General features: G+C 40.1%; 2 protein-coding genes across 3 annotated transcripts in view; one reads left to right on the top strand and one right to left on the bottom strand.

Annotated features, from left to right (window-relative positions):
* Window positions 1–52: 52 nt before the first annotated feature.
* Window positions 53–16,861, bottom strand: part of ERI2 (ERI1 exoribonuclease family member 2) — a 53,191-nt gene continuing 36,382 nt past the window's right edge. For both annotated transcript variants that reach the window (XM_089896051.1, XM_089896049.1), the window contains one exon: window positions 53–16,856. In XM_089896051.1, coding sequence (XP_089752177.1) covers window positions 16,794–16,856 — 63 coding nt within the window. In that variant the 3' untranslated portion in view covers window positions 53–16,793. The remainder of the gene's footprint in view (window positions 16,857–16,861) is intronic.
* The window catches only part of ACSM3 (acyl-CoA synthetase medium chain family member 3), a 28,681-nt gene continuing 22,491 nt past the window's right edge, over window positions 10,672–16,861 (top strand). The window contains 3 exon segments of the mRNA XM_022588617.3: window positions 10,672–10,900; window positions 11,482–11,552; window positions 11,554–11,697. Of these exon segments, the coding sequence (XP_022444325.2) occupies window positions 10,700–10,900; window positions 11,482–11,552; window positions 11,554–11,697 (416 nt within the window). The 5' untranslated portion in view covers window positions 10,672–10,699.

Genomic DNA, 16,861 nt, shown 5'->3' with positions numbered 1-16,861 from the left:
GTTGTGGCTCATCAAAGCCTAGATATTTTTTTTTTTTTTGGCACTAGTATCCATTCCCCAATCCAGTCTCCTAAATTCATTATTTATCTCTTAATCTCTTATTTCAATGTTTCTTTTGTATGTGTAACTTATTGAAAGTTAAATTTAATCCTTTTAGGAAAGAAGCTAGAAGGGAAATAAATCAAAAAATAAAATAGTGCAAAGTAAAATAAGATAAAATACATAACACCTGCATGCCCTTACCTCTGCCAATTGGCTCATGCCAATATTTGATTGAATGACACCCCAGGTGTTTCACTGGATTTATCTCCTTAGCTGACAGCGCTTGTGTCATACTTGCACTTTCATCACACCTGCAAGCTACTTAAGAAAGATGTCCAACAGGCTCATCCCACAGGCTGGAACCTAAATTTGAACGCATGTGAACTTGGGTCTATCCCTGGAGAACCACATTTGGCCTGGCTCTTTGCTCCTGTGTGCCTCTTCACTCAGCCCTACTGGGTGTTCAAAACTCCTGATCCTGGCCTCCCCCAGTTTGCTTCATCCCACCATTGCTGGAGTCTCAATTTTGACAGGTATGCTTCTCTAAGGCAAATTTTGCATTTTGTGGACCTAGGTTCTTAAAGGCAAAAGTTGAATGAATCTTTTTTTCTCCAATTTTCTTCTCCAATTTTATACCCTATACATGTATGAATCTTTCTTCTTAAAACTTTTCCTGACATTTCATGGGTACTTTCTCCCTACTCATTTGAGATTTTGTTGAGTAATCTACATTTAAATTTAGTTGTTTTATTATTTAGTTCTACTTCTTTGAGTATTTCTAGATCCTCCTCCTGCTTCTTACTTCCACTTTATTATTTAATTTATTTTTATTTTTGTCTGTGTTGGGTCTTCGTTGCTGCACATGGGCTCTCTCTAGTTGCAGCAAGTGGGGGCTACTCCTGGCTGTGGTACACGGTGCTTCTCATTGTGGTGGCCTCTCCTGTTGCGGAGCACAGGCTCAGTAGTTGTGGCACGTGGGTTCAGTAGTTGTGGCTCACAGGTTCTAGAGCGCAGGCTCAGTAGTTGTGGTGCATGGGCTTAGTTGCTCCGTGGTATGTGGGATCTTTCCGGACCAGGGCTTGAACCCGTGTCCCCTGCATTGGCAGGCAGATTTTTTTTTTTTTTTTACATCTTTATTGGAGTATAATTGCTTTACAATGGTGTGTTAGTTTCTGCTTTATAACAAAGTGAATCAGTTATACATATACATATGTTCCCATATCTCTTCCCTCTTGCAACTCCCTCCCTCCCACCCTCCCTATCCCACCCCTCTAGGTGGTCACAAAGCACCGACCTGATCTCCCTGTGTTATGCAGCTGTTTCCCACTAGCTAGCTATTTTACGTTTGGTAGTGTATATATGTCCATGCCACTCTCTCACTTTGTCCCAGCTTACCCTTCCCCCTCCCTGTGTCCTCAAGTCCATTCTCTAGTAGGTCTGTGTCTTTATTCCCGTCTTGCCCCTAGGTTCTTCATGACCTTTTTTTTTTTCCTTAGATTCCATATATATGTGTTAGCATACGGTATTTGTTTTTCTCTTTCTGACTTACTTCACTCTGTATGACAGACTCTAGGTCCATCCACCTCACTACAAATAACTCAATTTTGTTTCTTTTTATGGCTGAGTAATATTCCATTGTATATATGTGCCACATCTTCTTTATCCATTCATCTGTTGATGGACACTTAGGTTGCTTCCATGTCCTGGCTATTGTAAATAGAGCTGGCAGGCAGATTCTTAACCACTGCACCACCAGGGAAGCCCCTTACTTCCACTTTAATCAATGCTCCTAAGAACGAATCCCTAATGGTAGAATCTCAGGCAGTTTTATAACTTAGAAATGTTTCCATTTGCAATTCAAATCATACTATGAACTGCACATTCCACCAATGCATAACACTAGTCTTGAATAATACACTAATGCAAGAAGTATAAATTCACAGTAGGTATAGTATGTATTGGGTTGGCCAAAGTAAAATGTTATGGAAAACTCTGAACAAGCTTTTTGGCCAGCCCAATATTTAGGAGCCCAGGGTAACTCAGGTATAGAGGATCTTTTAGCACAGATGAGGCCAAATAAGAATGATCTACATGAGTACTCAGTTTGAATAATTTGTATTTAAATTAAAAATTAGAGGGAAGTTGGAACTTCCTTGGTGGTCCAGCAGTTGACTCCATGCTCCCAATGCAGGGGGCCTGGGTTCAATCCCTGGTCAGGGAATTAGATCCTGCATGCTGCAACTAAAGATCCCACATGCTGCAACTAAAGATCCTGCATGCCACAATGAAGATCCCACATACCACAACTAAGAACTGGGACAGCCAAATAAATAAATATTTTTTTTAAAAAATTGAAGGGAAGTCAATTAGAATACAGCATTCAGTGTACAGATGAACAGAGAGACAAACTGATTGGGAACACACTTTGAAAGTCCAACAGTCTTGGGTTTAAATACTAACTCCACTACTTTGCTAGCCTTATGACCTTGGGAAAGTTAACTGCTCTGAACTTCGTGTTCCTCATCTGTAAAATGGGAACAGCTATAATATATACCTTATAGGTCATTGTGAGTATTGACTAATTCATGCCAGTCTCAGATAAAAATATTCAATAAATGTTAGCTGTTGCTGTTTTGTTGTAGCTGTTGCTAATTGGAAGGTTTGATGAGGGTAATTTTTATTAAACCAGAATTGAGTTTAAGGCCCAGGCTTTTTGTGTTGGTCAGTTGGCCCTTGGTATCTCCAGTCACCATTTACTTATTCCCAGGACCTGAGAGATACCTTATTATATTTTAGTGTGTTAATATGGAAAGATTTACAAGATACATTGGAAAATGGGGATAAAAATCAAAGTGAGGTATGTGTAGTATGAATCAATTCATGTTTTAAAAGGAAATATATATATGCATGTAAGATGAATGGATAAAGAAGATGTGGCACATATATACATTGGAATATTACTCAGCCATAAAAAGAAATGAAATTGAGTTATTTGTAGTGAGGTGGATGGACCTAGAGTCTGTCATACAGAGTGAAGTAAGTCAGAAAGAGAAAGACAAATACCGTATGCTAACACATATATATGGAATCTAAGAAAAAAAAATGTCATGAAGAACCTAGGGGTAAGACAGAAATAAAGACACAGACCTACTAGAGAATGGACTTGAGGATATGGGGAGGGGGAAGGGTAAGCTGGGACAAAGTGAGAGAGTGGCATGGACATCTATACACTACCAAACGTAAAATAGATAGCTAGTGGGAAGCAGCCGCATAGCACAGGGAGATCAGGTCGGTGCTTTGTGACCACCTAGAGGGGTGGGATAGGGAGGGTGGGAGGGAGGGAGACGCAAGAGGGAAGAGATATGGGAACATATGTATATGTATAACTGATTCACTTTGTTATAAGGCAGAAACTAACACACCATTGTAAAGCAATTATACTCCAATAAAGATGTAAAAAATAAATAAATATATATATGTATGTGTGTGTGTGTGTGTGTGTGTGTGTGTTTAAATGGAATACTACTCAACCATAAAAAGGAATGAAATCCTGCGATTTGTGACAACATGGATTGACCTTGAGAGTATTATGCTAAGTAAAATAAGGCAGACAGAGAAAGACAAATACCATATGATTTCACTCATATGTGGAATATAAAACAAACAAACAAATAAAATAAATGAAAACAAACTCATAGATGCAGAGAACCAAATAGTGGTTACCAGAGGGTAAGGGGGTTTAGGGTGGGTGAAATGCAAAAGGAGTCAACTGTGTGCTGATGGATGGTAACTAGTCTTATGGTAGTGATCACTCTGTAGTGTACACAGATGTTGAACTATACTGCTGTACACCTGAAAATTATATCATTAAAAAAATATCGGGGCCCCAGAGACCTGTGGGACTATCACCAAAAAAAAAAAAAAAAAAAAAGTAACATTTGTATCATCAGAATCCCAGAAGTTGAGAAAGCTAGGGCAGGGCTGAAAAATTACTCCAAGAAAGAATGGTTAAAAAGTTCTAAACTTTGGCAAGAAAAATAACCTATAGAATTTAGCAACATATAAAAATAATTATACACCAGGACCAAGTGGGGTTTATTCCAAGGAAGCAAGGCTGTTCAATATTTGAAAATCAATCAATGTAATCTACCTTATTGACAGGCTAAAGAAGAAGAATCATATGATGGTGTTAATTGGTGCAGAAAAGGCATTTGCCAAGATTTAAGACTTATTCATGATAAAAACTCTCTGGAAAATAGGAATGGTGTAGGAGAACTTCCTACACTTGATCAAGTTTTTTGTACATGCTCTTTATCAAGTTGAACATGAAAGACTGAATGTTTTCCCACTAATATCAGTAACAAGGCAGGGATGTCTGCTCTCAACACGCTTAATCAACATAGTGCTGGAAATTCTAGGCAGTCTAGTAAGGCAAGAAAAGGAAGTAAAAGGCATATAGATCTAAAAGGAAGAAGTAAGCCTGTCCCTATTTGCAGATGATATAATTATCTACATGGACAATCCCAAGGAATCAACAACAAAAAAACTCCTAGCACTAAAAAGGGGCCAATAGGGCTTCCCTGGTGGCGCAGTGGTTGAGAGTCCGCCTGCCGATGCAGAGGACACGGGTTCGTGCCCCGGTCCGGGAAGATCCCACATGCTGCGGAGCAGCTAGGCCCGTGAGCCATGGCCACTGAGCCTGCGCGTCCGGAGCCTGTGCTCCACAATGGGAGAGGCCACAACAGTCAGAGGCCCGCGTACCGCAAAAAAAAAAAAAAAAAAAAAAAAAAAGGGGGCCAATAAATTCCTCATTTTGTTTAAGTGAATTTGACTTGGGTTTTTGTCATTTGTAACTCAGTCATTTATTTATTTATTTACCCATCAAATATTTATTGAATGCCTAAAATTTGCCAACAACTGTTCTAGGCAATAGTGATACATCCGCAAACAAAACAAACGCTTACTCATAAGGGTGGTAGTAAGAGATGTAAAAAGTTAAAACAGGTTAAAGAGACAAAAATGAGGGATGCTATTTTAGAAAATGTGATAAGGGAAGACCTCTTTGATAGGACATCTCATACAATGAGGGATTTGGTAAAGGGGGTATCCCAGGGAAGAGTGTTCTAGGCAGTGGGAACTGTAAGTTCAAAGATCCCAAGGCTGGGACATGTGTATGTTGGAGGAAAAGAAAGGGGGCTGATGTGGCTGCAGCAGAGTGAGGGAGAAGAGGAGAGGGCAGTGGGTCAGAGATGACATTGTGTCAGATCATGCAGTTTCTTGTAGTCCATGTAAGGACTTGAGTTTTTACCCAGAGTAAACTAGGAAGTGCTGAAGGATGTGAGCAGAAGAGCAACCTGATAGTATTTATGCTTTGTCCTGACCAGTTCAACAGGCCAAAAGATAAATACAGCAACTGGTTCACTGAGACCTAGAGCAACCTATACCTTACTTTCTTTCCTTTCCATTCAAAACAGCTTTATGTCTTCTTCCACCCCTTTTTCTTTCCTTCTTCTGAGAGAAAACTTCCTCAATCACTTTACCAGACTAACCTCTCCAGCAACTTCACGGACACTTTTCCTCCTATAAATACATTACTTTCCCAGCGCCCCAGAAGCTTATGGTGTATGTAAATCATTAACTATAAAAGGGATAACCTTGGGGGATTGTGTAAACTTCCAGCATAAATTTAGCCCAGAACTTCTGCTCCTCCCTCCAGAATGTCTCCACCAGTCCAGGCAAGGCACTCTGGGCATATCTTACTTCTTCCAACTGTCAGACTACTTTTCCCTCTTCTTTTGGTTACTACCAGGACCAAAGCAGGTGTGAGAGTTCAAGTTTCAGGGATGCTCTCCTAGGAAGCAGATCTGCCATCATCTCCAGCTGCATCGGAATCTGTCACTTTAGTGAGTATCACCTTATTTGTCTCCTATGTAAGGTTTTCTGGGCTGGCACATGTACTTTTGAGCAAAGATACAAGCAAACAAAACCAACAAATCGAATGCGCTCACTGAAATCTTGGGCGGCTGGGGTGTTTCAGAATTTCTCAGTTGTTGTATAATACTATCTAGTAAGTAACCAGGAGTATGTACACACAAAAGGCTATAAACAGAGCAGCTGAGTTTTTTCATTTTAAGCTTTTTGTGCTATTTAATTGTTTAAAAACTATGTCCATATGTTAACTTGTTACAATGTTTTAGAAAAAAATTCAATTGAGTCCAAGTAGCAGCTGAGTGTTTTACTGTACTGTCTACTTAACTCCCTACCCTGCTCAGTGGCAAATAGGAATCCATCTTCTGCACCATCCAGAAAGTATGCAAACTACCTCTAGGAAACTTTGAGAAACATATGCATGCAAACTCAGGGAAATAACCTGGGGGCAGCCACTTTTCTCCATGAGGTGGTCAAGCGTAGATCTAAAAACTCTGTATAGAAGTTTACGGCAGGGTCTTGTTATGTCGGGGAGAATAGTAGGGGCTTTGTCTTGCTTTGAGGTCATATATGCCAAGCCACTGTTATTACTTGGATTACTTGATGGGGAAAGTATTTATGGAGATGTGGGGAGGCGAAAACCCCCTTGGCACTGCTGTTTAGATGGATGTAGAGGTTGCATTTCAGATGAGACCTTAAATACATTCAAAAGCCTGTCTGACCAGTAGTGGTACTGTTTCTATTAGAAGAGTTTTCTATGACTCAGTATAAAAATCTGGACTCACACTGGGAAACTTGTCTCAGCTCTTTCACCTACAAAGAATATTAGAAGCCTGGAAAATGTAAGTTATGAAATGCTAAAATCACTGAAAAGACAGGAAAAGAACTTTGTTGGGAAAAAGGCAGTCTTAACAGTTTTGATGACAAGGATGTTGAGATTTTCTTTTCGGTGGAACAGAATGGTTAGGCTCGTTTTAAGCTCCAAATGACTGGTCAGTTTTCTTTTCAACGTATGTTTGAAGGATTCTGAATGCAGTGGAGAAAATAGTTTGAAATTTTCACTTTAATTGCAAAATAATGGAAATAATTCAAATGATGATTGATAGGGGACTGGCTTAAGATATTATGGTACAGCTGTTCAATGGAATGCCATGCAGCTGTTTAAAAAGCAAAACAAAAAAGCAAAATAAGGAAGATCTCTGTGTACTGATATGGAAAGCCCTCCAAAGTTTTATTCTTAAAAAAAAAAAATTTAATGGACGAAACAGTGTATATTTTAGGCTACATGTTATATAAAAGTGGTGGAGAAAAAAGAAACTAACAGTCATTTACTTGAATACACATAAAGAAACCCTGAAACGATACATAGAAATAATAGTAGTTTTCTGAGGAAGTGAGGGTGGGATGAAACTGACCAGCTGTGAGACTGGGAGTGGGAGGCAGATTTTTCACTGTGTACCTTGTATGATTTTTGAAGCATTTGAAGATATTATGCCCCAAAATTAAAAACAAAGTTACAACACTAAAATCTTAGTGGTGACTACTTAACTTCTTCTTTCTCACTGAAGTAAGTTGTTAATTCTGTTAAGGAGGGAGAGACCTGCCAAATGTGCAGGATGTAACTTGCCATCAAAGAGCAGAGAAGGGTGGTCCCTCTTACTCAACCCCCACTGCCAAAAAGAATTATGCTTGAAGATTCAGGGGCTTATTTCTGTTCTAAAGAGCAGCCTCTTCTAGAGCCTAAGAGAACTGCCAAGGGATCTCTGGTTAACACTTTTGTTCCCACGGCCCTCAGATAAGAGAACAGTGACGCGTAATACTTTACTAAACCTGAACTTTTAGAAAAATCTTATCTTGGGAATGCTTCCTCTCAATTTTCCTGCATATTAATGTTTCATATCACTCCAGTTCTGAGCTGTTATCAATATAGATTAGCACTATCCACAAGAATTTTCTGCAATGATAGAAACGTTTTGTGACTGCACTGACCTGTATATGGTACCCAGTGGCCACATGTGGCTATTAAGCCCTTGAAATGTAGCTGGTGTGGCTGAAGAACTGATTTTTAAATAGTATTCAAATTAATCTAAATTAGCCACATATGAACAGTGCAAGTAGTCATACATTTCTGGTTAAAGCAGGAGAGGCACTTCTCAGGTCTGCTATAATTCTGAGTTATTGGAAAAAAACCCAAAAACTGTGTGCAAAAGTTCTGCCTTCTGAAAAAGTCATTTACTGATTCAGCAAATATTTATTAAGCACTTACTATGGGTCAAATGCTATTATAATTCCCATGAATGTAACAAACAACGCCCATACCCTCAAAGACTTTACATTCTAGTGCAAAGATTAGCAAACTATGGCCTGTGGGCTAAATCCAGTCCTCCCCTTGCTTTTGTACAACCAGTGAAACAAGAACGATTTTTGCATTTTTAAATATTTGGAAAAAATCAAAAGAGGAATAACAATCCATGACACATGAAAATTACCTGAAATTCAAGTTTCAGTAGCCATAATTAGTGTTTTTAGTAACACAGTTATGCTTATTTATTTATGTGTCGTCAGTGGCTGCTATCTCAACCAGAATGGAGCTGAGCTGTTGCAACAGAGATCAAAGGGTCCACAAAGCCTAAAATATTTATTATCTGGCCCTGTACAGAAAAAGTTTGCAGACTCCTGTTCTAAGGGATAGTAATATGCTAGGCACCATGATAAGCACTTTGCATGCATTATCTCATTTAATCTTTGGGATGACTCTCTGAGGGAGGTTCTATTAGTCTCTACGTTGGTAAAATGTAAAATTGGGGCCTGAAAAGGGGCATTTCTAACAAGTTTCCAGGTGATGCTGTTGCTGCTTGTTCACGGATCATAACCTATAGATCAGTGATTCTCTGCCTTGGTTGCACATTAGAATCCTCTGAGGAAATTTTTTAAAATGTGCTTCCCAGGCCCTAACCCCAGAGATTCTGATGTAATGGCTTCATGTCCCAAGCATCAGTACATTTATAAAGCTTTCCTCATGACTCAAATATATAACCAGGGTTGAGAATCACTACTCTAATGAAATCCTATTGAACTGTAATAAAGAGAAAATTCAAAGACCAACGGTCTAGTTCTAACTCTCATATCACATTAAAGCAAGTTGCTTCCCCTCTCTGGGGCCGTGTTTTCTTTGCAGGTGAAAAATGAGTAGGCTCAAATCAGATGATCTCAGAGGGCTCAATCTCCCTGCCTTGTCAGGTCCTCACACAAATAGGTTGGAGAGTCAGAAGAAGTACCCAGGTCTCCCCATGCACTGGGTGCAACAAAATGCTGCCCAAATGCCAGGTCCATTTAGGGTAAAATTTATGGCAATTTATCAATACAGAAATGCTTCCACATAGATACCCTGCCTTACATACCGTACAGTTAGAATTGCAGTTAAAAATGATGGTTTAACGATTGTGAGAGTGGTGTTTCATTGTAGGAAATTCAGAAGATTACAGAGAGTATAAAAGAGAAAACCCTATAATCCCTAGAACAGTGTTTTTAAACAGCCTCATTTATGAGACCTCAGCCAACTAAAAGCCATTGTGATCAAATGATTTCCCACAGAAGCCAGGAAGGCTGGGTGGCCCAGAGAGGCCTCCCCGACAAAAGTCTTAAAGGCTAAAGCCCTATTATTATATCTCTGGTAAAGAAACTCCAAGCCTGGACTCAAAGATAGCGTGGGCTCCTATTTGGAGTATGGGAACTGTATCCTATAAACTAGAGGATCTTTGACAGTGCTTTCATGCATAGTTGGTACTGAGCTACCTCAGTTTCTTCATCTATGGATTATCCACTGTGAAAAATTCTCCTAAACATTTCTGCACTCCTTTTGAAATCTGTAGGTGAAAGATATTAGATTAAAAGCTTAACCTTTTGCTTTCACTGAGAGTAACTGAGTAACTCAGATCTTTACTTCTTTAGAAATGTATATGGGAGGCAATAGCCTTAGTAGTCAGAAGAATGGGCTGGGACCAGACAGTTCTGGGTTCAAAGCCAACCAATGCCTCTGTTACAGACCGAATGCTTGTACCCCACTCCAAACCAGTTCTTATGTTGAAGCCTTAACCTCCAATGTGATGGTATTTGGGGATAGAGCCTTTGGAAGGTATTAGGTTTAGATGAGGTCATGACAGTGAGGCCCCTGATGGGATTAGTATCTTTCAAGAAGAAGAAGAGAGACCAGAGCTCGCTCTCTCTCTACCATGTGAGGACACAGAGAGAAGGCAACAATCTGCAAGCCAGGAACAGAGCCCTCACCAGATAACTGAATCAGCCAGCAGCTTGATCTAGGACTTCCCAGCCTCCAGAACTGTGAGAAATAAATGTCTGTTGTTTAAACCACACAATCTATGTTATTTTGTTATGGCAGCCAGAGGTGACTGAGACAACCTCTTACTCATCATTTTCTCTATCTGCAAACAGACGATAATCGTATCCGCTTCACAGGGTTACGCTGAAGATTTCATGATAAATTGTATGTAAGTAAGACACTGAGCAAAGTGTTTGGAACATAGTGAGTTCTCAGAAAATGGTACTTTTATGATGATTAACAATAATAAAACTCAGCTGTTTGGAGACATGGCTACCTTCAAGCCAGAAACAAATGCATGTCTTTCTGCTTGTCTTTTAGATGAGTTGGTCTCTGTAGAAATCCTGAGTGCTAAAACATTCAGCAGGACTGAGGCTAGCTCTTGTCACCATGCAGATATTACTTCGTGCCAAGTATTTTCAGTGCCTAGCAATTCCTTGTTCTTTGAGAGCATTGCATAAAGATTATAGAACAGTAATCCCTCAGGATTTCTCCAACTATGAATCCATGAAGCAGGACTTTAAACTAGAGATTCCAGAGTATTTCAACTTTGCTAAAGATGTCCTAGACCAATGGACCAATATGGAAAAGGTTGGAGCAAGGGCCAGTCAGACTGCAGTTTCTTAACTGTGAGTGATTTTACCCCAAGGGACAGTTGACAGTGTCTGGAGACAATTTTGTTGCCATGACTTGGGGGAGGGTGTGTGCTAATGGGTAGAGGCCAGGGGTGCTGCTAAATATCCTGTAATGCACAGGACATCTGGTTCAACATGTGAAGAGTTCCATGGTCGAAAAAGCTTGGGTTACAAAAATGTATGATTATAGGTTAATTTTTTAAAAAACAAAAAGGAGTAGAGTGAAAAGTGAATCCAAGAGTAAGAAATGGTAGGAAATGAGGCATAGAAAGTGCATTGAGAGAAGTACAGAGGGATGCAAGAATTCTAACTTTACGGAAAGAAAAAGGCTAAATGAGAAATGATGTATGCTGGAAGAAGTGACATGGCTCCCAACATCTAGAAATAAGGACTCCAGAGTTATTCCCAAATACTACAAGTATGTCCTAACTAATGACCTGTGAATTTTCTTCAGAGAAAATATACCACTAAGTCAGCTGAAACAGAATTTAGCTGCACAGCCACCTTTAAATCTATGACTGATTTGTCTTTCCGCAGGCTGGAAAGAGACCTTCCAATCTAGCCTTCTGGTAGATAAATGGAAATGGACAAGAAGTGAGATGGGGTTTGTAGAATGGGATCTTTTTCAAGGAAATTTGCAAATATACTTACAGAAGCCTGTGCCCTGCAAAGGGGAGATCGAGTAATTGTGATTCTGCCCAGGATCCCCGAAAGGTAGCTTGCATATGTAGCCTGTCTGCAAACAGGCTAGTAGTGTTTGAGATCTGATCATATTTAAACTATGGTGGATGAGAGATTTTCCAAAACGTATAAGTAATCATGAGACATTTATCTTGGCAAATTATTTGAGGAACTATACAAAATATAGTATTATTCTCACGAACCTTGGAAATGTGTTGGAAACATGCCATATCTTTTAACCTAAACTATGAGTTGGGTTTTTCATAATGAAATAAGTTTAAGTGAATGCCAATCAACAATTGAACACCTTTATACCTACTGCTTTTCTCCTCCTATAGGACCCATGGTCACCTGTAACTCAATCAGTCCCAAACTCAAGGAACCCACCCTAGTTTTTGTTTCAAACCTTTATTTGTCTCCTGGTTAATTACCATTAATCTGGTGCCCTAAGCCAGGCATCTGCTACTCCTCCTTCCTAATCAGTTCTTACATCTTGTAAATTTGACTTCCTATATGCCGCCTCTTCTCCAATTTCATTGCCATCGCCTTACTTCATATCTTTACCGTCTCCCGAGTGGATTTTCCCAAAAGAATCCCTAATTCTGGTCTTGTTTGTGTCCACACCCCACCTCAATCCAATTCATAGCCAGTGTTCTTTCTAGAGCACATATTTTATCCTTTTATTTTGCTGCTTGATATTATTTAATAACTCCCTGTTGCCCACCAGATAAAATCTGAACTTCCTTAGGTGTGTCATGGAAGGCTCTAGCTATCTTCCCTTTATTTTTCTCATTTCCCCACCCTCATACTCTTTGCTCCAACCACGTCAAATGGTTTCCTATAAAGTTTGTGATCTTTCTCATCTCCTTGATTTTGTGCACACTATTTCCTATGCTTAGAAAGCCTTTCATTCACACCTAACCACCTGGACAACTTCTATTAGACTTTAACGTCTCAGCTCTAATGTCACCTTCTCAGCAGCCCCACCCTGATGTCCCAGTCTAGATGCTTTCTTTTTTGGGATCCCCCAAAGAAATACACATGTGTTTCTATTTTAACCTATACAGTATTGTCTGGCGATACTATTTGTTTATAAATCTGTCATTCTCATAGGACTATGAAAGCTCCTAAAACGCAATGACTGATATATTCATCTCTATGTATCCAAAGATTGGCATACAGTAAGTCTCAGTGAAATATTTGTTGAATTAACATCCTTATTATCATAATAAATCATTACGTTAAGTAACCATTCTTAATTTATTATAATCATTGGCATTTGAGGAGAGCTATATGCTCTAATCTCATGTGTACATATAAATTATACACTGGAGTTGCACAGTCCTCTTTTGCACAGTTTTTTAACAAAATGACTGCTTTCATGAATGCTGCTTAAGCTCACTGTCTTAGTAACAGACTATTTCATTGCCAGGACCAGAAATCCATTCATATTAATTCAATAATGAAGGAAAATTATGGAACATCTACTGGAGAATCTTACAGGGAAAAAAGCGCAGAAAGAAAACCTGGCCTCTACAAGAGAATAGGCTATTCGTCAAGCAGCTTCTGTCTCTTTTGCTCTGAAGCCACAGGGCCTCTTGCCTTGCCTCTGCCTTTCTCAAGCACCTGCTCCAAAAAAAAAAACAATCACCTGCTCCTTTGACCTCTTCTTTCTTGCTAACACATTGTTTCTCTTCATTTTGGTTGGTGCATGGCTTTGATTTTCCAGGCAAATGTCTCAGGCCTTAACACTGTAGGTTGCGTCCACTAATCTACTCAGTCTCTTAAAATTTAAGGCAGAATCTGATTGGCACAGCTTGGCTTAGGCCAATCAGAAGTTATCAGAGGCAGCTTCAACTGATAAAGCTTGGTTACTGGGGCTGTGGGCAGAAGGAAGGCAGTTTCTTTTAGAAGAGAGAATGAGAGGGAGGCAATAAATGGTAAATCTAATATACTAATAGTGCTAGTCTTCAGGGCAGAATAAGAAATGAGCTCATGGGCTTCCCTGGTGGCGCAGTGGTTGACAGTCCGCCTGCCGATGCAGGGGACGCGGGTTCGGGCCCCAGTCTGGGAGAATTCCACATGCCACGGAGTGGCTGGGCCTGTGAGCCACGGCTGCTGAGCCTGTGTGTCCGGAGCCTGTGCTCCGCGACAGGAGAGGCCACAGCAGTGAGAGGCCTGTGTACCGCAAAAACAAAAACAAAACAAAAAAAAAGAAATGAGCTCATAGTTGGAATTTCCTAATAATTTTTCCCTTTTAATAAACCTTAGCTAATTTAAATATTTGCAAGTTGTTTATGTATTACATAGGGCTATATACATATGTGATAAAATGATAAAGAAAGGCAAAGGAATGGTTAACACAATATTCTGGATCATGGCTACCTGATAATTTGCGGTAGAGCACACAGAGGGCATCAAACATATTGTTAAATTCTCTTTTTTAAGCTAGATGGTGGATAATTCTTATTTTCATATTTTTTAAAGGAAATTGTAGATATACACTACATGAATTCTGTTGCACAGTTGGTATTTTTTGCAATAAAAAAAGAAAAATGTATAATTGAACAGTGTCTTAGGAGGAGTCTTAAAATGTTTGGAAATGCATTACTAAAGGGGAGAGTAGTGAGATAACTGTTACTGTGCTTTCAAAAAAGAAAAAGTACATAGTACTGAAAAGGGATAATATTAAAATATAGCATTTGAAATCAGAATTACTGGGAACTTGGAGAAATGTAAGTTCTTCAGCTCTGCCCAAGATTTACTGGATCTAAAACTAGGGTAGAGATATACAAAACCCAGAAATCTATGTTTTAATAAGCCCTCCAGGTGATTCTGATACATGTTCAAGTTTGAGAACCACCGAGCTAGAGGAAGTGAGCCTCTATCTTACTGGGGGCCCGGAGAATGACGAGACCTTGGTAAACTGAGGCGATCTGGCCACTGGTCACTAATTGGCTTATGTTAGTGTGTGGAGAGTGGAGCTCTGCATCTTGAGGGAGGCCTCTCATTACCATGTTTATGATACAAGGTATATAAAATGATATTACCAACTTATTAATTTGCCTGAAGGGCCAAAAGACTGGCATGAGTAGCCCCCTCTCTCCCTGTTAACAGACCTACATGAGAAGAAAAAATTTAGCCAGAAGTTTGTTTAGTGGACAAAACAAATAACTTTCATAATTCAATTTATTGGCACTGGGGTTTGAAAGCCCAGTTCATCCACCCATCTCTTTATACCCACAATCCTTTCAAGCAATAAGTGTTTACTGGGCACCTGCTATGTTTTAGGAGCTGCGGGGTTTAGGGTCCAGTGGGAAAGAGAGTCATGAGTCACGTAAACACATAGTGTGACAAGTGCTACAAAGGAAATAACACAGGAGCCATCAGAATGCATAAGAGCAGTAACACTATAGACTGAGAGAAGGTCAGGGGGATATTTAAGCTGAAACCTGAGGGATGAGTCAGCCAATGGGAGAAGGCATGGGTAATGGGAGCATTCTAGGCAAATGGAAAAGTTTCTACAAAGGTCCTAAGGCAAGAGATAATTTGTAGATTTGAGAAAATCAAAACTGTCCAGTGTGAATGTAGGTACTGGCTAGGGGCCACCTCATTCCAGGGACGATAATAAGTGAAATCCCCTAACAGAGACTTCTCCTCTAGACAGGCTTGGATGAGTACTGTCGGGATTTGCCCTAGTAAGTCTCCTTTTTCTATGTTCTGTGGCTGCAATATCCCTTTCTGAGACCAATTCTATATTAATATATCATATATCAGGGTATGGTTTAATCTTGCTTCTCTGTGAATCATTATGTCTGTTTACACTGACTATGAATATCTCTGTTCTGATCTATTTTATGTTGAGTTTAAAGTTTAGCTCCTGGAAGTCAATCTATTTCCATTATTTCCAAGTTCTCAGAGAGATATGCTCTATAGTCCCCAGTGCCAACAACAAACTCATATCACATTTTAGTTTTCAAACTCTTTTGTATGTATTGTAGGCCAAATCCCTTTACAACAGAACCCTCAGTATATAATTATTAAAAAATATTAATTGCCAAGAATTTGTTCCTTTAAGTAATATTTACCACAAAAAGCTAGTATAACACCCAATCTCAGCCTACAGGTCTTGAAGACGTTTCTATAATGTACGTGGTCCCTCTGGAATTATAATAAACGTTCACTCATTTGTTCATTTTATCTTCACAAGAGCCTTATGATTAGGAAGGGGAAGTCTCATTTTATAAACAGGGAAGGCAAAGCTTTCATAGATGGGGGAAAAGGAACATTGTCATTTGCCCAAAGGCATTCAGAAAGTCAGTGTAGAGCCCAGTGCACTCTCTAGAACTTTCTAGAAGTTTTACAAAATTTTGAAATAGGAACAGTTCTTAAAAATCAACTATACTCCAATAAAAATTTTTAAAAAGTCATTTAGGTGGGGGAAGTCAGCATCGTGGCAATGTGAGATGCTTCCTTTGTTTCTCCCCTTCAATTTACAACTAGTAAAACATATATAACTCTACAAAGGTTCCTCTGCTCAGTACACCGAACACCAGAGAGATCCACACATCTGTACGTCTGAAGGTGGGTGGAATGGCACATAGGAGGTGGAATCAAGGGAACAGTGGAGGGGGTGCCGTAATCCTGGCCCTCCGGCCCATCCGGGGATGAACACACACACCCAGCGGTAGCAGGGGAGGTGGTGCACACAACTCCAGCTTCCCAGCTGAAGCAGCACACGCAGCCAAAGGGAACCAGGCAGCAGCAGCAGGGCCTGCGACCCTGGCCCCACCAGCCACAGTGGTGCCCAAGACTCCAGCTGCCCTGCCCAAGGCCGTAGTGCCCGCGAACCTGACAAGCCCAACAACCCCAGATGTGGCCGAGGCACCTGCCATCCTGGTGCCCCAGGGGTGACCTGAGCAACAGCAGCAACACTGGCAGCAGCAAGGCACCAAGGACCCCAAAGGCACAAGCAGAGACAATGAGGGCTCCAGTGACACCTCTGGCAGGGGTGGTGAAGGGTGGAAAATACTGATTCGACAATACAGTCACGGGCAGGTCAGGTTAGGGAAACCAAAGACTTGTGCTATAGTGCCACCTACTGGAAAACAAAAGAAAGTCCTCTAATTACCAACCTGTTGAATCGTTAGAATCAGAGTAAACAAATCTTACCTAATAAGAAAGGTGTTCACGCCTTCAAATGGGTGGGCAGAGGAACAAGTCATCAGGCACTGTG

This window comes from Delphinapterus leucas, chromosome 15 (genome assembly GCF_059928025.1).
Source record: "Delphinapterus leucas isolate spDelLeu-1000000601 "Yukka" chromosome 15, BTC_Dleu_Yukka2, whole genome shotgun sequence".
Taxonomy (NCBI): Eukaryota; Metazoa; Chordata; class Mammalia; order Artiodactyla; family Monodontidae; genus Delphinapterus; species Delphinapterus leucas.
The sequence above is the reverse complement of the archived record's forward strand: the minus strand, read 5'-3'. Positions and strand labels throughout refer to the sequence as shown.